At 41.1% G+C, this 25,032-nt stretch overlaps 1 protein-coding gene across 8 annotated transcripts in view; it reads left to right on the top strand.

Annotated features, from left to right (window-relative positions):
- The window catches only part of WDR59 (WD repeat domain 59), a 108,419-nt gene that overhangs the window by 10,289 nt on the left and 73,098 nt on the right, over positions 1 to 25,032 (top strand). For 6 of the 8 annotated variants that reach the window (XM_057493095.1, XM_057493093.1, XM_057493091.1 and 3 more), the window contains exons 2-3: positions 17,153 to 17,202; positions 21,519 to 21,654. In XM_057493095.1, coding sequence (XP_057349078.1) covers positions 17,153 to 17,202; positions 21,519 to 21,654 — 186 coding nt within the window. The remainder of the gene's footprint in view (positions 1 to 17,152; positions 17,203 to 21,518; positions 21,655 to 25,032) is intronic. The other 2 variants (XM_036909276.2, XM_057493094.1) reach the window with 2 other exon arrangements.

Here is a 25,032-nt window from a genome sequence, read left to right as displayed (position 1 = left end):
ATCCCAGCTCAGCCCCTACCTAGTCTATCATTCTCTAAGCCTCAGTTTTCTCACCTGTCAGAAGGTACTAGTCATATCTACTTCATACTTAATTCTGGAGAATTTTAAGTTATACATTTAGAATGTGTGGCACAGTGCCAGGGATATATCTGGTAAGCCTCAAAAACGTTAGCACTTACTAGACATTTTTATCATTCTTCTATTTTCTGTCTTCCATAGGCCAGGCCTTGTGCTAAATAATTTATCTATATTTTCCTTTTCTAATTCATGAAAGAGCCATGCAAGATAAGTAGATGTTATGCCTTTTGCCAAATGGGAAAGCTGATCCCCTTGTGACTGATCTCAGGTGACTTGGCCAAGGCCTCCCATTATGAGGCCTCATTGGGATTGAGTGCAGGCATCTGGCCCCGGGATGGTTAGTGGGCTTATTGTACTACGTTGCTTCATACTGTAGAGCCTGTCATACAGTCATTCTTCAATAAATATGCTGCCCTTCTCAGCACCTAGGACAGTGTCTTTGTGATTCCCTTAATTTATTCAACAAATATTTATTGAATATGGTACCTTCTTTGTGCCAGGCTTTCACTCACTCATTTATTCAACAGGGATTTATTGAGCTCCTGCCAGGTGCACATTGTGCCAGGCACTGTGGAGGTACTCAGGTGACTTATACTGAAGAGAAATCTGGATTAGGACAAGGGGGTGATGTGGTTTCTTCTTTCTAAAGCCCCATCCCTTCTTTTGTCATAAAGATTAATGAGTGGAGGAGCCACCCACCAAGTTGCTCTCGGTGCCCTGTGATACAGGGCCCCCATAGAGAATCTGAGCAGCAGCATTGGGATTGAAGGATTCTAACTCACTTTGCACCGTCAGCATGGTGTCTCTGGGAGTCCTGCCCTCTCAAGGGGGGCGCCTGTCTCCTGGGGGAAAAAGAAGCAAATTCCTGTTACTGTCTCATTAATTGCTTTCGCTGGGGACTAATAACAGAATCATGTAAGGTAGATACCTCTGAGTCTGCTAATTTGGAAGCTCCCAATCTGCAAAAGCCCAGGTAGTCTCACCAGACTTCCCTACGGAGATGTAATTGAAGAGGCTTGCAGAGAGGGTGCTGATGCACATATTAAGATGCTATGAAGTAGTATCACATAATTAAACCTAAACAGCAGTTGTCCTACCTAGTAAGAGAACACGTTTTTCTTTCTGATTTTTCTATTCAATTGGAAGGGAGGGTACATGTTAGTGTGAATTAGCATGGTTTTATGGTTGATTCTGGCGGCAATTGGGAGAGATACGGACCCATCTTATTAACTACTTATTAATATAGAAAGAAAAAGTGAAAATTCTTCATATTGTCTGTCGGAAAAGGAAGGCCAGAAAAAATAAACTTTTCAAAAAGACCCCACCTCGTTTTTTCAAAAGACCCCACCTCTTTTAAAAATTGTTTAAAAAATTACAGCTTTTAGGTTTTTCAGAGAAAAGGCCCAGCCTGAAAACTGAAACTTTTTTTTTACGGTTTACATAAGCGTCATTTACCTTATAAAACAATGCCTTGAGGTGGTACTGTCATCGATTCATAGTGAAGAACCTGTTCTGCTTGGCAACTACTCTGAAGTGGCCTCTGGCATCTGTGAGTGTCAGCACTGTAAGAAAACTTAGAGATAATCTTCTAGAGCAATAGCATCCAGAAGAATTTTCTGTGACAAGAAGTATGGCCACTGAACCCTTGAAACAGGGCTAATGCAACTGAGATACTGTATTTTCAGTTTAATTAAATTATACTTAATTGCCATTAACATAGCCATTTGTGGCTAGTGGCTGTGGTATTGGAAAGTGCACTGGAGATGAAATAGTTTCCACTCTCAGAGGATAGATGGTGGAATATACAGTTAAGTTTCTGCTGCCACAGTTAAGTGCAAAAATCCTGCAGAATATGACTCTTGTGGTGAAGATGGAAACTACAGATCTGAGGCAACTGTTTGCCCGATGCCTCTACTTTGTCATCTGTGAGAGATCTTAAACTCAGTATGTCCAAAGTAGCTGGGCATATTCTGGGGCCACTCTCCCTGCACCCCAACTTTTTGCCCCCTTCCAATCGATCCTGTCCACAGCCAAGTGATTTATTTAATACAGATTTATTGAGGTATAATTAATGTGCCATAAAGTTCACCCTTTTAAGCATACAATTCATTGAGTTTTGACAAAAGTATGTAGTTGTAGTCCTGTAACCAGCACCACAATTAAAATACGGGACATTCCAGTCACTCCAAGAAGTTCCCTTGTGCCCCCATGTGGCTGGACTTCTCCTTTCCTCCCCTGCCCCTAGCAGCTGCAGCTGAGCTCTGTGAGAAGTGGAGTGTACAGTGTGGAAACCATTCAAGCCTGGCCTCTCAACTTAGCCTAGTGCTTTTGAGATTCATCCATGTTGTTGAACATACCTGTTAGTCTGTTCTTTTATATTGCCCAGTAGTATTCCAGTGTATGAATAGACCACAATTTGTGTATCCATTCACCTGTTTATGGACATTTAGGGTGTTTCAATTTTTTGGCAGTTACGATGAAAACTGTGATAAATATCAAGGTGATTTTAAAAAATGCAGATCCTTCAGTGGCTTCCTGTAGCACCCAAGATAGAGTAGAAATTCTTATTTTGGACTATTTTGTGTGCTGGTCTTTGGCTACTTCTCAGATCACATCTGGCACCACTTTCCCCCTCACTCTGTATTTATTTATTTTCATCTTTCTCCCCAGCTACAGTGTAAAATTGCTGGAGATAGGGACTGTCTTACTAACCATTGTATTCCTAGGGCCTAGAATTGTGCTTGGTATGTGACAGCACTCAACAAATATTTTTCAAATGAATAATTCTACAAATCAATTCTATTGGTTAACAGTATTAACAAGAATTAGGAAAAAAATATTTAGGTATTCATGGTTCTTAAAATAAGTTTTTATTTTGGAATAGTTTTAGATTTACAGAAAAATTGGAAGATAGTATAGAGAGTTGCCATGTATCCCACATCCAGTTTTCCTTATTAAAACATCTTCCACTGGTATGGTGCATTTTCCACAACTAATGAATCAATGGTGGTACATCATTATTAACCAAATCCATACTGTACTCAGGTTTCCTTAGTTTTTACCTAATGTCCTTTCTCTGTCCTGGGATCCTGCCCAGAACACTAGGTTACATTTAGTAGCATATCTCCTTAGCCTCCTCTTGGCTGTGACAATTTCTTAGACTTTCTTTGTCTTTGATGACTTTGCCAGTCTTGAGGAGTATTATGTCTTTTGTAGAATATCCCTCAGTTGATACTTGTCTGATGTTTTCTCATGATAGGACTGGGATTATGGGTTTTGGGAGGAAGACCCCAGAGGTAAGGTGCCATTCTTCCCACATCATATCAAGGGTAACTGCCATGTACATGCCATGTCACCGTTGCTGCTGACTTTGATCACCTGCCTGAGGTAGTGCTTGTCAGGTTTCTCTATTGGAAACTTACTGTTTGCCCTCTGTCCATATTGTATTCTTTGGAAGATAGTCTTTATATGCAACCCACACTTAAAGAATGGGGAGTTATTCTCTCCCATTTATTTCTTCAATTATTTGCACCCACAGATGTTTATTTTCTTTGGACTATAATCCAATACCATTTTATTTTCTTGCTCAGATTGTTCCAGTTTTCAGCATTGGGAGCTCTTTCAGGTGGTCCTTGTGTTTCTTTGGCATATCCCCATCAGTGTTTTTGCTTTATTTTAAATATAGTACTTACTTCAGATATAGTACTTCTTTACTTCCTGGTACTACAAGATTCTTAACTCTCATCAGATCTGTTTCCTGCCCCAGTCCTAAAATTAGCCATTTCTCGAAAGAGTCTTGGTTCCTTTTATTGGAGAATTAGAAACCAAGATCTGCTGGATGATGTGCTCATTGCTGTTGGGTTGTCATTGCCTCCAGGCCCTCTCTGCTGATAAAACAAGAAGTATATGTGTGTGTTAATCCATATATATATATATATATATATATACATATGTCTGTAGATACTTCTACATTATATGTAACCATCTGTATCTATATTAAGCTGAACAGGAGTTCATACTTATCTTTAACTCTAATCTGTTATCATTATCATGTCGCCCTTTGCTCTTCAGTAACCTCCACTCCAATAGTGAGAAACCTGGCTCCTGCTATCTTCCATCGGTTTACTTAATTGTCCATTCCAGTATACATGTAAAGTGGTTTCAGAACTGTTTGCCTGTACCCTTAGAGGAAGTTACTTTATGAGCTAGAACACATGCTATGTACAGTTTCTTTTCCCTTTGGACTTTCAGATTCCACAAGATTTTCACCATTTTAAGCAACCTTTTGCACTTCTCTACATTGTAGTCTGGTCTATATGAGGCATTCTTTTAATGACATTCTAAAATGTTTTGCCTTAAAAATTATTTTATTATGAAAGAAGTCAAACGAGTGATATTGGTAACCATATAAAGAATAATCATAAAATGTATCTTCCACAGAGCTTAAGGAATAGACCATTCCAGTTTTTAAGCCCTGAATACATTTTCTCTAGAATGTATCCCTCTCTTAAGACCATTCAGAGGCAGCAACTGCCCTGAATTTTGGATTAATCATTTCTTTGCTTTTTGTTATGGTTTTATCACACATATATGTAAATGTAAACAATACTTGGGTGTTTTTTTTTTTTTTTGGTATCTTTAATCTACAATTACATGAGGAACATTATGTTTACTAGGCTCTCCCCTTCAACAAGTCCCCCCCACAAACCCCATTACAGTCACTGTCCATCAGCGTAGTAAGATGCTGTAGAGTCACTACTTGTCTTCTCTGTGTTGCAGAGCCCTCCCAGTGCCTCCCGCCACATTATACATGCTAATCGTAATCGTAATGTCCCTTTTCTCCCCCCCACCCCCCTTACTCCTCCCTTCCCACCCATCCTCCCAAGTCCCTTTCCCTTTGGTAACTGTTTGTCCATTCTTGAGTTTGTGATTCTGCTGCTGTTTTGCTCCTTCAATTTTTTCTTTGTTCTTATACTCCACATATAAGTGAAATCTTTTGGTACTTGTCTTTCTCCGCCTGGCTTATTTCACTGAGCATAATACCCTCTAGCTCCGTCCATGTTGTTGCAAATAGTAGGATTTATTTTCTTCTTATGGCTGAATAATATTCCATTGTGTATGTGTACCACATCTTTATCCATTCATCTACTGATGAACAGTTAGGTTGCTTCCATTTCTTGGTTATTTTAAATAGTGCTGCAATAAACATAGGTGTGCATCTATCTTTTTCAAACTGGGCTGCAGTATTCTTTGGGTAAATTCCTGGAAGTGGAATTTCTGGGTCAAATGGTATTTCTATTTTGAGCTTTTTGAGGAACTTCCATATTGCTTTCCACAATGGTTGAACTAATTTACATTTCCACCAGCAGTGTAGGAGGGTTCCCCTTTCTCCACAACGTCGCCAACATTTGTTGTTGTTTGTCTTTTGGATGGTGGCAATCCTTACTGGTGTAAGGTGATATCTCATTGTGGTTTTAATTTGCATTTCTCTGATGACTAGTGTTGTGGAGCATCTTTTCATGTGCCTGTTGGCCATCTGAATTTCTTCTTTGGAGAACTGTCTGCTGAGCTCCTCTGCCCATTTTTTAATTGGATTATTTGCTTTTTGTTTGTTGAGGTGCGTGAGCTCTCTTTTGGATGTCAACCCTTTATCGGATATGTCATTTATGAATATATTCTCCCATACTGTAGGGTATCTTTTTGTTCTATTGCAATACTTGGTTTTATTTTGACTGATTTTAACTGTTAAATATAGATGGGATCATATGGTATAAACTCTGTAACTTGCTTTTTTTGTGAAGTTCATCCCTGTTAACTACTGTGTCATTATATGAATATGTCACAGTTGATTTATCCCTCTGTCAGTAAACATTTGGGTGGTTTCCAGTTTGTCTGTTATTGTAGGTAATGATACATAAACATAGTATTTACAGAAGAGTAGAATTGTTGGGCTATGGGATGTTCATATTCTTCAGCCTCACCAGCAAATGTCAAGTTGTTCTCCAACATAATTGAGATTTTATATCTCTAGCAGTGGTACTTAAAAAATTCTTGTTGGGCCATATCCTCATTAACACTTAGGGTTATCAGACATGTAAGCTTCTCATCCTTTCAGCAATTATTTATTGAGTCTACTGCATGCCACACCCTGTGGATTCAGCAGTGCTATGGTCTGGATATTTGTGCCTCCACAACTCCTATGTTGAAACCTAACCCCAAGGTAATGGAATTAGAGGCAGGGCCCTTGGAAGGTGATTAGATCATGAGGATGGAGCCCTCCATGTGTGGGCTTAGTGCCATTGGTCCTGAGAATGCTCTCTTCCCCTCTGCCATGTGAGATTACCTAGGAATTAAGTCCTTACCAGACAATGAATATGTCAGCACCTTGTCCCTGGACTTCCCAGCCTCCACAACTGTGAGAAATAAATTGCTGTAGTTTATAAGCCATCCAGCCTATCTGGCAGGAAGCCTGAGTGGACAGACAAGCAGTGCATAGAGCAGACAAAAGTCCCTGCCCACATCAAGCTCTTGTCCTTAACGTCTGACTGATTTCCACCTTTTCAGGTTCATGAAATGGCTGTTATTTTGGGGCTTAATTTGTATGTCTCTGGTTACAGGTCAAGATGCATATCTTTTCATATGTTTAATTGGCAACTTATTTCTTCCGTGAGGTGCCTGTTTAAGTCTTATGCCCTTTTTTATTGAACTGTCTCTTGCAGATTGTGAGGAGTTAAAACATTTTCTGGATTCTAACCCTCCGTTGGTTACATGTGTTGTAAATACAGTCTCTAGGCCGCATCTTGTCTTTTCAGTGTCTTTATAGTATCTTTTGATGAGCACAAGTTTAATTTTAATGGTGTTTAACTTATGGACTGTGCTTTTTCACTTTTCTTAAGAAAAATCCATATCCTGGGTTCATAGAATTCTCCGGTATTTTTTCTTGCTACCACGAAGCGAGGCACCTCAGTGGGAGACATGTTCTCTGCCCCACTGATGATTGATGGCTTCTTGGTCTCAGCATTACTCTTCCACTAAGATTCCAGACAAAGATTGCAGACTTTTTTTTTTGCTCTAAATAAACAGAATAAAAAACAAAGAACAACTCAGCAAATTTTTCAGCTAAGAGGAAAGATAAGAATAGCTAATATTTTATACACCTCTGGAGCAACCAGCTTCAGTCTCTATTTTTCTAGCTTCAGCTAAAGTTCATTTTAAAAAGTATGGGGATGGAGGGAACAGTAGGGCTATTTATGGTGCAGGTGACTACTATTATGTGAATGCTGCAAATTTGTTTTCTAGAAACTTGATATGAAAATGGAATGGTGAATAGGGGAAGAGCATATATATATATATATATATATATATATATAGTATAGCAAAGAGGTTAGGAGTTCGCAGCTAAAGGGCCAGTGTTAGGATCTAGGTTGTCTCACCATCTGCCATGTGATCTTAAGCAACTTCATTCTTTCCAAGCATCAGTTTCATCATCCATAAAACAAGAATAACAGTACCTACCTCTGTCCATGGTTCCCCAGACCACTCCCAGTTTCACTAGGTGGGTTCAAAGAATCCATAGTTGGATTCACTTTCGATTTATTACAGGAAATGATACAAAGCAACATTTAAGAGAAAAGGCTCTTGGAGTGAAGTCTGGAGGAAACTAGGTGCAAGCTTCCAAGAAGCCTCTGAGTGGGGGGCCATCAAGGACATGCTCAGTTCCTCCAGCATTGAGTTATAACACATCTGATATATGAAATTTATCTGAAATGTCCACCAGGAAAGCTCATTAGAGACTCAGTGCCCAAGGGTTTTTTACTTGGGCCTGGTCACATAGGCACACTCTGGCTAGCACATACCAAAACTCCAGATTCCCAGAAGACAGCAGGCACTCAGCATAAACCACGTTATCTGCACATACAGTTTAGGCACAGTGAGCACTCTTACCAGGGAATCATGGAAATACTTCCCAAATCCAAGTTCCAAGATACCAGCCAAGAGCCAACCTTGCAAGCCAGCCTTTTCTAAGGTTAGCAGTCTCACAGCTGCTGTGGTAGCTCTTTTCTGCGCACAGAGTTAACTGTGAGGGTTCAGTGAGAATGCCACACAGAGCATTTAGCACAGTGGTCTACATTTAGTGCTTGGTACACGTTAATTGACTAAGATTATATTAGAAATCTTGCTGAAGAAAGCAACGAACTTGGCCTGACAAAACAGCCTCAGGGAGCTGAGAGGACCTTGGGAAGATGCCTCATCTACTCTTATTTTACAGATGAAGAACCTGAGGCTCAGAGAGATTAGGTAACTTCCCTAGTGATACCCAGCTTGTGCCATTTTAGTCTGTGGGGAAGTAAGGATGTTAGCATTTTAAAAGGGAGACTTTTTAAATGCTGAGTGTAGAACCTCAGATTAGCTAACCTCCAGTAAGCATGAGATAAGGATGGTTCCCCAGCTGCCTTGGCAGCAGTGTCTGTCTAATTTAAAGAGATTGGATCTTGTTATATGAAATAGTCTGATCCTTTTTATATCATTGGGTTTTAATTCTATAAAATTTGAGAGTTCATACAGTGTAGTTGCTTGGCCTATGCCAAATTGATTTTAGGGGAGCTGACCTAGCTGTGATTTGCATTGATTCGATGTTTCTGTTTGACATCGTTTGGAAGGAGGAACAGGTAAAGTGTTCTCCTTTTTTTAAATTTTTAAAAAAATTTTGGTATCATTAATCTACAATTACATGAGGAACATTATATTTACTAGGCTCCCCCCTTCACCAAGTCACCCCGACAAACTCCATTACAGTCACCATCCATCAGCGTAGTAAGATGCTGTAGAGTCACTACATGTCTTTTCTGTGTTGCACAGCCCTCCCAGTGCCTCCCCCCACATTATACATGCTAATCGTAAGGCCCCCTTTCTTCCACCCCCCTTATCCCTCCCTTCCCACCTATCCTCCCAAGTCCCTTTCCCTTTGGTAACTGTCCATTCTTGGGTTTGTGATTCTGCTGCTGTTTTGTTCCTTCAGTTTTTTCTTTGTTCTTATACTCCACATATGAGTGAAATCATTTGGTACTTGTCTTTCTCCGCCTGGCTTATTTCACTGAGCATAATACCCTCTAGTTCCATCCATATTGTTGCAAATGGTAGGATTTGTTTTCTTCTTATGGCTGAATAATATTCCATTGTGTATATGTACCACATCTTCTTTATCCATTCATCTACTGATGGACACTTAGGTTGCTTACATTTCTTGGCTATTGTAAATAGTGCTGCGATAAACATAGGGGTGCATCTGTTTTTTTCAAACTGGGCTGCTGCATTCTTAGGGTAAATTCCTAGAAGTGGAATTTCTGGGTCGAATGGTATTCCTATTTTGAGCTTTTTGAGGAACCTCCATATTGCTTTCCACAATGGTTGAACTAATTTACATTTCCACCAGCAGTGTAAGAGGGTTCCCCTTTCTCCACAACGTCGCCAACATTTGTTGTTGTTTGTCTTTTGGATGGTGGCGATCCTTACTGGTGTAAGGTGATATCTCATTGTGGTTTTAATTTGCATTTCTCTGATGACTAGTGTTGTGGAGCATCTTTTCATGTGTCTGTTGGCCATCTGAATTTCTTCTTTGGAGAACTGTCTGCTGAGCTCCTCTGCCCATTTTTTAATTGGATTATTTGCTTTTTGTTTGTTGAGGTGCGTGAGCTCTTTATGTATTTTGGATGTCAACCCTTTATCAGATCTGTCATTTATGAATATATTCTCCCTTACTGTAGGATACCTTTTTGTTCTATTGATGGTGTCCTTTGCTGTACAGAAGCTTTTCAGCTTGATATAGTCCCACTTGTTCATTTTTGCTCTTGTTTCCCTTGCCTGGGGAGATATGTTCATGAAGAAGTCTCTCATGTTTATGTCCAAGAGATTTTTGCTTATGTTTTTTTCTAAGAGTTTTATGGTTTCATGACTTACATTTAGGTCTTTGATACATTTCAAATTTACTTTTGTGTATGGGGTTAGACAGTGATCCAGTTTCATTCTCTTACATGTAGCTGTCCAGTTTTGCCAGCACCATCTGTTGAAGAGACTGTCATTTCCCCCTTGTATGTCCATGGCTCCTTTATCGTATATTAATTGGCCATATATGTTTGGGTTAATGTTTGGAGTCTCTATTCTGTTCCACTGGTCTGTGGGTCTGTTCTTGTGCCAGTGCCAAATTGTCTTGATTACTGTGGCTTTGTAGCTTGAAGTTGGGGAGCAAGATCCCCCCCACTTTATTCTTCCTTTTCAGGATTGCTTTGGCTATTCGGGGTCTTAGGTGGTTCCATATGAATTTTTTAACTATTTGTTCCAGTTCGTTGAAGAATGCTGTTGGTAATTTGATAGGGATTGCACTGAATCTGTAGATTGCTTTGGGCAGGATGGCCATTTTGACAATATTAATTCTTCCTAGCCAAGAGCATGGGATGAGTTTCCATTTGTTAGTTTACTCTTTAATTTCTCTTAAGAATGTCTTGTAGTTTTCAGGGTTTAGGTTTTTTACTTCATTGGTTAGGTTTATTCCTAGGTATTTTAATTCTTTTTGATGCAATTGTGAGTGGAATTGTTTTCCTCATTTCTCTTTCTATTAGTTCATTGTTAGTGTATAGGAAAGCCACAGATTTGTGTGTGTCTGTGTATTAATTTTGTATCCTGCAACTTTGCTGAATTCCGTATTAGTTCTAGTAGTTTTGGAGTGGAGTCCTTAGGGTTTTTTATGTACAATATCATGTCATCTGCAAATAGTGACAGTTTAACTTCTTCTTTACCAATATGGATTCCTTGTATTTCTTTGTTTTGTCTAATTGCCATGGCTAAGACCTCCAGTACTATGTTGAATAACAGTGGGGAGAGTGGGCATCCCTGTCTTGTTCCTGATCTTAGAGGAAAAGCTTTCAGCTTCTCGCTGTTCAGTATGTTGTCGGCTGTGGGTTTATCATATATGGCCTTTATTATGTTGAGGTACTTGCCCTCTACCCATTTTGTTGAGAGTTTTTATCATGAATGGATGTTGAATTTTGTCGAACGCTTTTTCAGCGTCTATGGAAATGATCGTGTGATTTTTGTCCTTTTTGTTTATGTGGTGTATGATGTTGTTGAATTTTCGAATGTTGTACCATTCTTGCATCCCTGAGATGAATCCCACTTGGTCATGGTTTAAGCGTTTTCCTTTTTTCTCAACAATTGTTTCTAACTTAATCTAGGATTGTAAGAGAAAGTGTTGATTTCTTTTCTAGTCTTTCAAAATAAATAAACTCTAGATGGTGCTCTACAGATAGCAGAGTTCCCTACACAGAGGGTTTCCTTTGCATTGAGTGAGGGGAGAAAGACAGGAAGTCCAATAAGGCTGTATACAAATTCTTCCCAGAGAGATCATCTTTCTAACAGGACCATTGTGTTTGTACTAAAATTTACCTATAAATCCAAAATGGATTTGTAATGCAAATCATCCCCAAATTCAGTGTCATTCAACTGTAATAAAACATCATACCTGTTATTTTTTAAAAGGTGAAAATGTTAGAGCATTAGCTTTTTGGGGGGAACAGTCTTATTGTGATATAATTCATATATCATGTATAATTCGCCTGCTTAAAATATTGATGATTCAGTGGGTTTAGTGTATTCGCAGAATGCAGCCATCACCACATCATTTCTAGAATATTTTCATCACCCCAAGAACGCACCTTGTACTCTTTAGGCATCCCTCCCCACTCCCAGCCGTTGACACCCCCAGCCCAAGGCAACATTCACTAATCTCATTTCTGTCTCTTTAGATTTCTTTCTTAGTCTGGACATATCACAGAAATGGAATCATCGTATATGGTCTTTGTGACTGGCTTCTTTCACTTGGTTGTTTTCAAGGTTCATCCATATGGTAGGTTGTAGCATATATCAGAACTTCATTCCTTTTTAGGGTCCAATAATACTCCGTCATATGGATAGACCACATTGTGTTTATCGTTCATCAGTTGTTGGATATTTGGGTTGTTTCCACTTTTTTCCACATTATGTCTAATGCTGCCATGAATATGTACAAGTTTTTGTATAGCATAAGCTCTTAAGACCCATATTGTCTGTAATGGCATTTATTGAATACATACCATGTGCTGGGCATTGTGCTAATGAATTTTTACCTTCAAGGAATGATGGTCTAATGGAGGAGACGAATCAGTAATAGAGAATTATTGTAAAGTACCATAAATACTCTGTAAAGAGAAGCCTTGGGTACTGTGCAAATTCAGTGGATGTACAGCTGGCGCACACTAGGTGTGTGTGATGGATGGTTCAGAATAATTTTCTTAGAAGAGCCTGAACTGAATCCTGAAGGGCCAGGTGAAGAATTGAGAGAAGTGTATTCTGGGCAGAAGCAGCAGCTGGTACAAGGGTCCAGAGGTGAGAGAGTGCTTGCCTGAGTTTGGATGGCTGGAAGGAACTCATTGTGAAGAATTCATCTTGACTGGTGTGTTGGGGTGGTGGTGGGGGTTGTGAGGTGAGAGATGGGCTGTTAGAAGTGAGCAGAAGAGAGATCTACGTGGTCTTGAATGCTGTGCTAAGGGTGCAGTATGTTATCCTGCAGACTGTGGGGTGCCATGGAGGGAATGTGAGCAAGCCAGCAGCAGAGCCAGACAGAGGCCTGGCAGCAGTCTGAGGGGGAGGGAGCAAGGCTGGTGACAGGCAGGTGACGAGGCCTGAACTGAGGCAGAGATTGGAGAACATGGATTGGTTAGGGCCAGACTAGAGAGGGGTGTCCAGAGTTAGAAGGAGTCCCAGGAGAGTCACAGCACAGAAGCCTGGGGTTTGAAGTAGGGAGTGACCATTAGTTCTGATGCTGCCACAAAATCAAAAGTACAATAAGAAAAAGTATCCACTAATTTCAGTGACACCCACTGCTGGATCATCCTTTACTGTTGTACACCTGAGAGGTGGCAGAAGGGGATTTAGAATCCAGTTCTGACCCCAGAGCCCATGCATACCCTTCCTGCTGCCCTAGACAAACTCCATCTTACACCTGGAGAAATGCCATATAGGTTCTTCCTTTTGATAAAATGGTCTCAGCTTATTTGTTGGTGAAACCAAATGTTTAAGAACACAGCAGCCTTCATGAAGAAACGAGATTTTAAACAAGGGCAGCATCAGTTTGTGTAAGGAGACTTACAGAGTCTTACGGACTTGATAGTTTTTATTAGCCATCAGTTAGCCTGTCTTTTCCAAATTATTACTTACATTTTCTTTAGGCCACTAAAAAGCAAAGGTCACAAAAGCCATGTGATTCCTGAAGCGAGTCATGAGAGCCACCGGCCCGCAACTGACAGAACAAAGGCTGTTAAGAACTTTATTCTCTTTGTTTAAAGAGGTCCCTTTTGACAGGGAGCAGTTCTGAACAGTAGGTTTGTTTCGTACATGTGGGAGAGGACTTTGCAGTATTTAAGAACAAAAGTTGAAAAGAAGATATGATTGGAATTTTACATTCTAAAGTATAGAATTCGTTCATCAAATTTCTCTCTTCTAGTAGAAGGTTTCACACAGCAGGGAGTCGACTATTGAGGTTTATTATGCTGGGAGGTATTGAAGAAGTGAAGGAATTTTGGAAGTGTAGATAAATTCATGGGAAGAAACAATTGTTTGAGTTCAAGGAGCCCCTCAGCACATTATGAGCTAAAAGGACCCTGATTTTGCCCTGGTTCTGACCTATCTTCAAAATAGCAGATGTTCACAGAGCACCTGTGTGCACAAAGCACCTGGGTGCTCTGGGAGAATGAAATAGACCCCACCCTGCAGAGGCTCGCCAGCTAGTGGGAGAAGATAAATGGGTGCAACAGTGCCTGCCACAGAACTAGTGAAAGCAAGTCCTGTGAGCGCTGGGCAGTGAAGATGCCCTGGGAGAAGGTGGGATCCCCTTGGCACACTCTGGGAGAGCTGCTTACAGAGGTACATCTTGGGACTTAAGCAATGAGTAGAATTTCAACAGCAAAATAGAGAGAAGGACTTTCCAGGGGAAGGGGAAGAGCTTAAGCATTTCTTCAGAGTTGGGAGAATTGCTGACGTTTTTTGAAAAAGGTGAGTCTTCAAATGGGTGTGGCTTGAACAGGTGTAGTGAGAGGTCAGATGGAAACGTCCTGTAAGAGGAGAGACTGGCAATGCCTTTGGAAAAAAGTATGTTTTATTATAAAGTAATGCAAGTATATAAATAATACAAAAACACAGGCTGATTTAGAAGAATAAAATAAAAACCCCATAAGAACAACTACCATCTAAACATTTTGATATACATTGTTCAGTTTTTTTTTTTAAGACATAAATAGCTGATTTACATTTCAGTTCACAGTAGGTATAAAATACTGCTGTCCTTTCCTTCGCTGAGCTGTCTTCAGTCAGCAGCAAGCCCCTTCTTGGTGGTGGGAACTTCTCTCAGTGATTGTAAGGACTCCCTGCCTGTCTTGTAGTGGGATCATGTAAGATTCCCGTAGTCTTAACCCCAGACGTCCAGGCAGAGAGTGTCTCTCAGCCTGTCCCCTGTCCCTGCCTGGTGCACTGGGGCTAGTGGGACCTTGCGGCAGGGACTCCTGCCCCACAGAACTCCACCTTCTGCTCGGGGCAGGGTATTTTCACTTTCTCTGCTTAAAGCACCCCCCCACCCGTCGTTCCCTCTTGGGGACAGCCTAGCGTAACCCACCTTAATGTGCACCTACAGACATAATGTTGGCCTCTTTTTTCTGGGGTAAGAAAGGAGTTTTACTTTTTAAAAATAACTTACTCTGGTAAAATGATACGGTGAGTTATGATACCCTATTTGTACTTTGGGCTTTTGCACTTTTCCATGTCATTTTTCAACTTTTGCAGAATATACCTTTGTATAAATATGCACCATTTACTTGGAGATAACATGAAATCAGCAACTTTGTATGAAAGTTTTGCTGTATTTTGGATAGGTTCTGGAGGTGGGATTACTGAGTCACGGGCATGACTTTTTTGTGTGTTATTACCAGAGCACCCTTTATCATCACTCTACCGCAAATGTAGCAGCTTGAAGCAACACCCATTTATTAGCTCACAGTTCTGTAGGCCAGAGGTCCAGGCGCTGCAGGGCTGGTTTCTCTGTTCAGTGTCTCGTGGACTGAAACCCAGATGTCAGTTGGCTGTGTTCTTATCTGGAGACTAAGGAAGAATCTGCTGACAAGCTCATTCAGTTGTTGGTAGAACCCAGTTCCTGGGAGTATGGCACTGAGGTCCTGTTCTTTTATGGGTGCTATTTAGGGGTCACTTTCAGGTCCTTGTCATGTGGTCCCTCCACCATTACATGTTTGCAACAGAATCTTCCTCATGTCAAATCCCTCCCCCTTTGAATCTCTGACTTCCCCTGTCTCTGGCCTCAAGACCTAGATTTAAAGAGCTCATGGGGTTAGGTCACTGTGCTCCCCCACCTCCCACGGAGAACTTTTTCATCTTTCCAAACAGAAACTCTGCTCATTAAACAATATTCCCCATTCTGCACTCCCCCCAGCCTCTGGCAACCTCTTTTCTACTTTCTGTTTCTATGAATTGACCTGCTGTAGGTATGTCATGTAAGTGGAATCATGCAATATTTGTCCTTTTGTACCTGGCTTATTTCACTTTGCAGCTTTCTGCAGGTTCATCCAGGTCATAGTGTGTATGCCGCTGGATGTAGATGCCACATTTTTTTTATCCAACCCAGTCATCTGCTGATGGACATTTGGGTTGTCCCAGGTCTCTCTGTCTGAAGGTCAGCTGATTTGGGGCCTTAATTACACCTAAAAATCCCTACATAGCAGCACCAAGATTAGTGTTTGAATAAGGGAGAGAATGTGTGTGTGTATACCAAGGCCCCAGAATGGTGGGGCCACCTTACGATTCTGCCTCCCACACACACTGTAGAAAGATTATATTGCCCCTGGTTGGGGGGGTGGGGTACCATCTTGCCTTCTTTCATACCTTTTAATCTATTAGTTGCACAGAAGAGTTCTTTAAATGGCATCTCATTTCACTGCCTGCCTTTCCAGCTGAGCTTTTCTCTGCTTACGACTAGTGGAATGAAGGATGCATAATAATCACTTTTCAGCCTCCAGTGGGAGTACTCTGGCTTCTTGTCCCTAATATTCCCTGTGATGTGTTTCTTGAGGGCATATGAATGTGAGAAACCCATTAATAAGACCAGAGAGAGTGAGGAAGGGAATTTCTATTTACCATTTGTGATTTGTGAGTGCAGCAAAATGTACAAAATGGATTATTTCTTGATAGGCTCATGGAAATATCTTAGAAGCATTTAGTAATCAAACAATGCCACATGCTGTTGCAGCTAATTCCCTAAGAATGCAACAGGATTTGAACTTACCCAGGTAAGATAATTTAGGCTGTAACTGCCATGATTAAAATCAAGTCTCATGCTTCTTCCTGAATGCATGCTTATTTGATTCAGTGTGGTCTTTGGGAATTGGACGTTAGATCCTGGAAAGATGGTGCTCGCTAGGAATTGGGAGACTTAGACAATAGAAACCAACAAAATGTTCTAGAAATTTTAGATTAAATGGGAACTGGGCATCTTAATAACAAAAATATGATTGTGGATTCAGCAGGGGTACTGTTTGAATATTACCAATTGCCATTTGGTTTGGAGAGGTGTGCATGCGTGCGCGCATGTGTGAATGATGTCTAGGTGTGTGTGTCTGTGTGTGATGTCTAGGTTAGGTTTCCCTTGGAAGGTACTCTTGGTAGCTCTGTTTGCTCTGACCTAGTCTGATTCTCCGAGGGCTCCAGGACTTATGTCTCCTCAATTTAGAATACACCAGCTTTGTTGTGTGTAGTTCTGGTGTTGGGGGAAACAGGTGGTATCTGCCCTATTGTGGAGGGTGAATGTGAGGTTTGGATGAGAACTAGAAGGGGATAGAAGTGTCTCCTGTAGAGACCTGATGACCTGCCAGGTGGGGGCATCTCGGGTCGTGGGAGGTGGAAGACCCAAAGATGACTTCCTGCCTGTCTTCTCCAACCTGAGCTGGCTTTGTCGGCAGCACTGAATCTGTGTTCTCTCTCACAGGCGACTGCAATGTCTGTGGATTGTCTGGGGCAGCATGCAGTGCTTTCTGGGTAAGTGAGCTTGCAGAATTTGTCTGCCGTGATTTCTGGGGACAAATTGCAAATCAAAAGGTTGCTGGGAAGTTGAAAAGTACTCTTATATTTAAGGTTTATGGTCACAGGGTTTCATTCTGCTATTCTAGTGACCCCAAGGGTACCTGTAGGGATTGTTTGCAGTTTATTTTTGTCTCTGCCTTAAGGGGTAAGCAATAAAATTCCTTTGAAATTTTAGTGACTTGTAGTTTGGTCTTGAAATTGCAATTTTCTGTTTACTGCACAGACTCTTTAGAACGATACTATCGGGTTTGGCCTAACAGGTAGTTACTAGGATTGAGATGATCCAGGTTCTAGCTTGGCAGTGCCATTAATTATAAGCCCATGGACATTTATTCAGTTAGCCTCCCTGGACTTCGGTTTTCTTATGAAGGAATTCAATTTCATCATGAAGAAGTTGAACTGCATAATTTCTGCAGTGTCTTCTGGTTCAACATTTTTAAGATTCTGGGAATTAAGGGCCATCCCTGCGTTTGTTAATCAGCCTAGCAGTGCACCATTTGGTGACATTTAATGGTCAGAGTCCCCTTTCCCTTGTATCTTGTTTTCGGTCACTGCCCTGACTCTCAAATTCAGCTATATTTTCATTACATTGGTTGTTTATGAAACCATTTCTAAGTCAATGGAGAATTTTCTATTAACTTCATTATTTTATTTTGAAATCCTGTTTAATTTACCTTTAGCAAAAGCATATAACAAATATTTGAATAATTCAAAATAAACATTTAAATAATGCAGTGGGAAGTTAGATCTCCCCCCTCCCCCCAGACACTTATTGATACCATTATTTTGTGTCACACTGGATGCATGGTAAGGAAAAATTGGTATGTCTCTTTTCTGACCCCTCCCTACTCACTTTTTTGAAAACAGCTTCATTGAGGTGAAATTCACATACCTTGCAATTCACCTATTCAAAATATACAATTCAATGGGTTTTGGTATATATTATTAATTTCCTGCTCAGTTTTCAAACCTTTTTTTTTTAAATCAGGGAAATACCTATACATAGTTTAAAAAGTCAGGGGGCATTACAAGGCTTAGAAGGCTTAAAATGTGGGATGCAACCTTTTCCCCCACCCCAACCCCACTCACCAAGAAACAGCTCCTTGAGATTCATTTAGCTGTTTCTTCTGGCTTGCCTCCACTTTCCCAAACAGTATATGTGTACTGCTGTACCTCAATTTATCCATCATAGATATTTCAGATTGACTTCTTACAATAGAAGATGAAGATTTAGCATTTTTACTTTGTCCTGGGAGTCTCTTACATGACTTTCCCCCTCCTTCCAATATAGGTATATAATAATTGTTGGTTTGAATCAGTATTTGGGTTCTTTTTCTCAGTTACTGTTGAGAGCTCCTATGTCATTCATATTTTGGACTGTGTGTTACCTATTTTTTTTTCCTTTGGAAGCTCTGAAATCCTGCCTTTGTCTCTAGTGTTATCTCTATCTCTAGTGTGTATGAAATTGGCACAGTGATTGCTTTGATGTGTTTTTTTCATCCATTGTACTGACTACTTAGAGGACCCCCCCCTTTTTTTTAACATCATGACTTATGTTACTGAAACAAATAAAAGTGTAATATATACTTGGCATCATGTTGTCATATTCATAACCCAGACAGTACTGTCAGGTGCCCTGGAATCACTGTGATTCAAATGTTAGACTTCTGAGCATTCACCGAAACGGATACTGTCATTTAGAGCATTCCAGGAGAAAATGGGGTTCTGGAATTGGCAGTCGTGCAAGTGTTCCTGGTGTGGTGTGTTCTTAGATACGTATATGTCCACTTTGTTTTTCAACATGATGTTGAAGTTCACCATTTTATTTTCTTACAGTGAACTTGAAAATACGGAGAGTATGGTGTGACTTAAGTGCCCAGCTCAAATAAACTTACAAATTTATACACCTGTGTGATCACTATTCAGATTAAGATAAAGAGTAATTGTTAGCTTCTTGGAAGACCCTTAAATCTGGAAATCTCTGTCTTTAGTTTGGAGAAATTTCCCTGCATTAGGTCTTTGATACTTTCCCTGTTTCCTCTTCACATTCTTTCAGCTCTCTTGTTAGTCCAGGTGGGATGCCCTCTACAGATTCCCTTTTGGTTTTTTTGTTTTACATTCTGGGAGTTTTCTTCCATTTTAAATTGCAAACCATCCATCAGATTTCTTTATTTCAGCTGTTACTTTAATTTCCAAGAGCTCTTCCTTTTTCTCAGTTCTTTACCTTGCCTTCTTTTACCTCTCTGAGAATATTCTAGGCTTTTTTCTTTCCTCTGGCTGTTTCCCTTTCTTCCTTTTGGTTGTTGGTCTCTGATTTTCAGGTTTCCTCGGGTGACTGATGCTCACCGGCTATCTGTTAATATTGAAGAGTGATGGGAATCTTTGCTTATGTGTGTGATGGTGGGGTTCCCTCAGGGAGTCAGAGGGGAACAGGCCCTTTTGTTGGAGGGTGCCCGAGCATCACTGTCTCCAGGCTTTTCATGTTGTTTGTTTGTTTGCTTTTGTTTTTTCTTGGGCTGGCCATTTCCTCCTGAGGAGAGTCTTGCGGTCACCAGTCACTGTCCTAAGACAGGAAACTGAGTTCTGTGGCTGCCGAGTCAGGGAAGAGGCCCGTGGTCTCACACTCCCCTTCGTGCCCTCCTGAGCACAGCACCTCACACGCCCTCTGCCGTGCGCCTTGTTGCAGTCCCTGGGCTTCTGTGAAGTAGCTTCTCTGTAAAGCACATCACCACCTCCACCTGGACACCTGGCTCTGTGGGATGCGAGTAAGCCGCTCCTCTTTGCCCTCTCCCAACCAGCTCTCCCTGTTCTGTTCTGCCTTTGGCTCTCCAGCCCTCTGCTGTGCCCTCGCCTGCAGACCAGCCTCCCAACCCCGCCTGGGTTCTGCAGTGTGACTCAGCCACGTCTCACTCGCTTCCCCTCTACAGGGACGTGGGCATCAGCTCTTTTTACTCTGAATCAATCACCACTTGTCCACCTGCTTTGCATTTCCTCTCTCATCTTCCTTGTCTTTGTGGGGTTCTGTCTTTTACGTTTTTACTCTTATTTTAGTGGGTCTTCAGTCGGGCATGAAAACAGACACGTATGTTCAGTCAGACGTGTTTGCTGTGAAGAGCCCACCTTCAGCTGCTCTCCCTCTGCTCCATAATGTCTCTGACCCCCGTTGGTGCACACCCCATATATAGAGCTCTTAGCTGTTTCCTGGCATTTTAATGGGAAGATGCCAGCCTGCCTGCCAGGATCAGGTGATTCCTTCAGAGGCAGTCAGAGGTTCTAGATCTTTGTTCCACACCAACTGCCTTAGAAGTCCCACAAGTTCTGTGAAGGTGTATGACTTACCTGTACTTTCCTTCTACTACCTTAACCATCCTTCCTAGGGTTTCTGACAGTCTTACAAGCCATGTTAACATTCATTTCTTATCTCTTCTGAGCAGCTACTGTTAATCTTTTTCTTCATTATTGAGCCCACCTCTCCTCACTGATGTCCAGGGGCTTGGAGGCTAACAAAGAATCAACAGCTGATGGCTGTTGAGATATTCACACACCAAAGATTTTTCACTTAAAAGGAAAATAGGAGAATGTAGGACAACACTGTTTTTAGTTTCTTTCTATTGATTAGCACCTTAAATAGTATTGGCACTTAATATATTATTTCATTATTATTATTTTTTGGTTATTACTGATAGATTTAATTAAACCCTCCTGATAGATTTAACTTAGTTCCCTCCACCAGGTAGTCAGCTGGCAAGGGAATTTCAGATTTTCTGTAGGATATTTGGTTAAGTGATAAGTGATTATTTAACACATTTATTGAATGCAGAACACTGCCTGATGAGGAGGAATGTACAAAGACATTTGAGACATGACCTGTGCTCCAAACACTCAGTTTGGGACGAGAGCCTCGGTGTTAGTAGTTCTGCTTACCCAGAATGCTGCAGTCAAAATACAAACTGCCCCGTGGAGTTACATAGAAGCTGTGGTTTTCCTAGATGGGGAATTGGGAGAGGCGAGAGGCAGGGTTGGAGCTGAATCCAGGGAAGAGGTCAGGCTTTCATGGATATGGTAGGAAGATCATCTCTAGAGGCAGACTTTCATGGGGATACGGCTCCTATCTGCCTACCCAGCCACCTTGAGTTACTCTTGAGATAAACATCTTGTGTCTCTGGGTATTTTTTGAGCACTGCTTGCAAGCCTCATGCAATTCCAAACGTGCTTTTCTGTCTTAATGCTAATGCTGTTATGTTATTACAACATTGGTGTTGTTTTCCTAGCCGCCGATTCCTATACATCGTTAACCTAGATGCCCCTTTCGAAGGTCACCGAAAGATCTCTCGCCAGAGCAAATGGGACATTGGAGCTGTGCGGTGGAATCCTCATGAGAGCTTCTCACACTATTTTGCTGCTTCGGTGAGCTCATTTAAGAAGTACAGGGAAAGGTTTTTAAACATGTGATCTGGGGCTGGTATGTCTATGTTCTATTAGAGGAGAGAATGTAGCCCTCATTTCTTAGGCAGAAAAGAGTTGTGCATGGTTCTAAAAGGAAAATAAAGGCAAATTACAGGTTAAGAAATATGTATGTATATGTGAAAAGAATTGCTGGTACCATCAGGCCTTGTATTTCTAAGGATTGAATTCAGATTTTGCAAGGTAAATGGGTAGATGCTTCCATGTCTGCATGTGCTAAGCACCAATTTTCATTAGCAGAAATGTAACCAGCCAGGACTCTGAAAGACGTTCTAAAGCTGGTCTGGGGCTGACCTTCATGCTTTCAGAAGGATCGAAAGATTCCATACACTCTTCCCCTCAAAGGAAGGGATTCATTAGATAAATTAACCCCCTGACTTTTTGTGCCTGTTTGTATGTAAATTTTTCTGGGGAAAAGATGCATGCATTTAATTAGGTTTTCTAAGAGATTCATGACCAAAAGCCATCTGGGTTAGATCATCTCTGGTATCTTTGGCCGGATTCTACATCAGCATTTTATTCTCTTCAAGCAATTAGAGATCCAGGCCAGAAGAACAGTGTCAGGAGTAACCCTTTCTGTCATTGAAGGGATACAGCCATTCACACGCTGTCTGGGTCTGTTCTTATCGGAAGTGACGGTCTGTAAGAGGGAAGCATCTGAGAAAAGAAAGGGCACGTTGTAGCTTTAGAGCAACAAAAAGCTGCTCTTCCCCGTCATCTCCAAAGTTGAATCTGACTACCTGACCTTAACCATCGATGTTTGGAGACTGTTCTGAAAGAGAGGGGAGAGTCTGTCTGCTGCTTTCCCTTTCTCAACACCTTTCATGTGTGTTAGGGAGACGCTGTTTCATTGTCTTCTGCCTCTAGGTCCTCAGCTTCCCTCTCACCCCCAGCCCCTGGTCATTTGGTCCAGGGCCCCTCCTGACACTGTTGATAATTCTAGTTAGGCTAGATAATTCTTCTTGGTGGGGGCTGTCCTGTGCATGGTAGATTTAGCAACATGCCTGGCTAAATCTTAGTAGAATCCCCACCTCTGTCATTGTGACAGCCAAAAATGTCTCTTGACATTGTTTGATGTCCTCTAGGAAGCAAAATCGCCCCTGATTGGGAGCCACTGATTTAGGCTGACCCCTCAGTACTTGGCCCAAGTGGATCAACACTGCATTTGTTTAGAAGTGGCAAGAAAGAGCCCCCCCCCCTGCCCTTTTTAAGGCAGTTAATTATTTTAAAGTGAACAATTCAGTGCCATTTGCTACCTTCACAATGTTACGTAACCATCGCCTCTATCTCGTTTCCAAACATCCTGTCACTCCAAAGTAAAACCTCTTACTGTCAAACATTTCTTCCCGTTCCCTCCTCTTCCCGGATCCTGGCAGCCATGGGTCTGTTCTGTGTTCTGTCTCTTTGAACTTGTGTATTCTGGATGTTTCATACACATGGACTCATATGATATGTGACCTTTTATGTATGACTTCTTTATCCATGTTGCACTATATACCAGTACTTCACTGGTTTTTGTGGCTGAATAATACCCGCTGTATGGATAGGCCACATTTTGCTTGTCCTTTCATCCACTGATAGACACCCAGGCTGGCTGTTGTGACCAGCACTGATACGAACATGTGTGTACATGTAGTGTTTTGAGTCCTTGTTTTCAGTTCTTACGCTGTGTACCTGGTAGTGGAATTGCAGGGTCATGTGATAAGCATGTGCTTAACATTTTGAGGGACCATCAAGCTGTTTTCTACAGCGGCTGAACTGTTTTGCAGCCCTGCCTGCCGTGTACAATGATTCTCATTTCTCCTCACCAAAAATTGTTGTTTCCTATTCTTTTATTTTTTAGTTTTTAAGTTATAGCCACCCTAGTGGGTATGAAGTGGTATCTCACTGTGATTTCAATTTGCTTTTCCCTCATGACTACTGATGTTGAGCATCTTTCCATGCGCCTCCTGGCCATTCGCTTATCTTTTTTGGAGAAATGTCTGTTCAAGTCCTTTGTCCATTTTTGAATTGGGTTGTTTGTCTTTTTGCTATTGAGTGTGGTAGTTATCTATATATTCTTGGTACCAGCCCCTTATCAGACATGTGACTTGCAAATGTTTTCTCCAATTCTATAGATTTTTTTCACTTTCTTTATAATGTCCTTTGATACATGAAAGTTTTAATGTTGATGAAGTGCAGTTTACTGGATTTTTTTTTTCTTTAATTGTTCTTGATTAGAAGGCAACTTTTCTCCGGAGGAAGAGCTTTGGGGGAGTTAGGTGAATCTGAGGTCAAGTCCTGGTTTTAACACTCACTATTGTATTTTGAGCTCTCCCCCAACTCTGCGCCTCAGCTGCCTCATCTGTAAGGGGGGTGATGACACCCAGTGTGCAGTGTGGTGAGAAAGAGTAGAGGGCAGGCTTCTTAGTTCCTTGTCCACAGACCGGCACTAGGAGACCCTTTGGAAAAGGCAGGGAATATTGTTACAAGCTGAGAGGGTGAGAGGGCTTTTTTTTCACTTCTGTTCCTGTTGAAAGCTATTTTGAGGCCTATCCTTTTGACAGGAACCTTACCTATTTAGAATTAGAAGCTGGCATTTCTGAATAAAAGTCTCAGAACTTTATACATCTGTCTGTCTCTGACCAAAAATGACTATCAGCCTAATAAATATATATGTATAATATATAGATCTCCATATCAGTTCAGAAAATATTAAATAGCCTATTAGTAATTAATCTATTAGTTATCTTTATTTACATTCAGTGTGTTTCATAACTCATGATATTTAGGGAGCCTCTGCTGGCTTCTTTTTTTAAAATTTTATTCTATCAACTGTGCATCACAGTGGTTCAGCAGTCCCCCTCCCTCCCCCCCCTGCTCCCACCCCTTTCCTCCCTTTGGTAACCACTAGTCACTTATCAGTGTCTGTGAGACTAATGCTGTTTTGTTCCTTCTGTTTTGCTTTGTTTTTATATTCTGCAGGTAAGTGAAATCATATGGTATTTGTCTGTCTTTGCCTGGCATATTTCACTGAGCATAATAACCTCTAGCTCCATGTTTTCACAAATGGCAGAACTTCTTTTCTTTTGGTGGCTGAATAATATTCCATTGTGTATATATACCATATCTTTTTTGTCCATTTATCTACTGATGGACGCTTAGGTTGCTTCCGTATCTTGGCTATCGTAAATAGTGCAATGATAAACATAGAGGTGCATGTATCTTTTTGAATCAGACATTTTGTTTTCTTTGGGTAAATTCCTAGGTGTGGAATTACTGGGTCAAATGGTATTTCTGTTTTTTAGTTCTTTGAGGAACCTCCATTCTGCTTTCCATAGC

Source organism: Manis pentadactyla, chromosome 15 (assembly GCF_030020395.1).
Source record: "Manis pentadactyla isolate mManPen7 chromosome 15, mManPen7.hap1, whole genome shotgun sequence".
Lineage (NCBI taxonomy): Eukaryota > Metazoa > Chordata > Mammalia > Pholidota > Manidae > Manis > Manis pentadactyla.
Note: the sequence above shows the minus strand (reverse complement) of the source record. Positions and strands in the feature narration are given on the sequence as shown.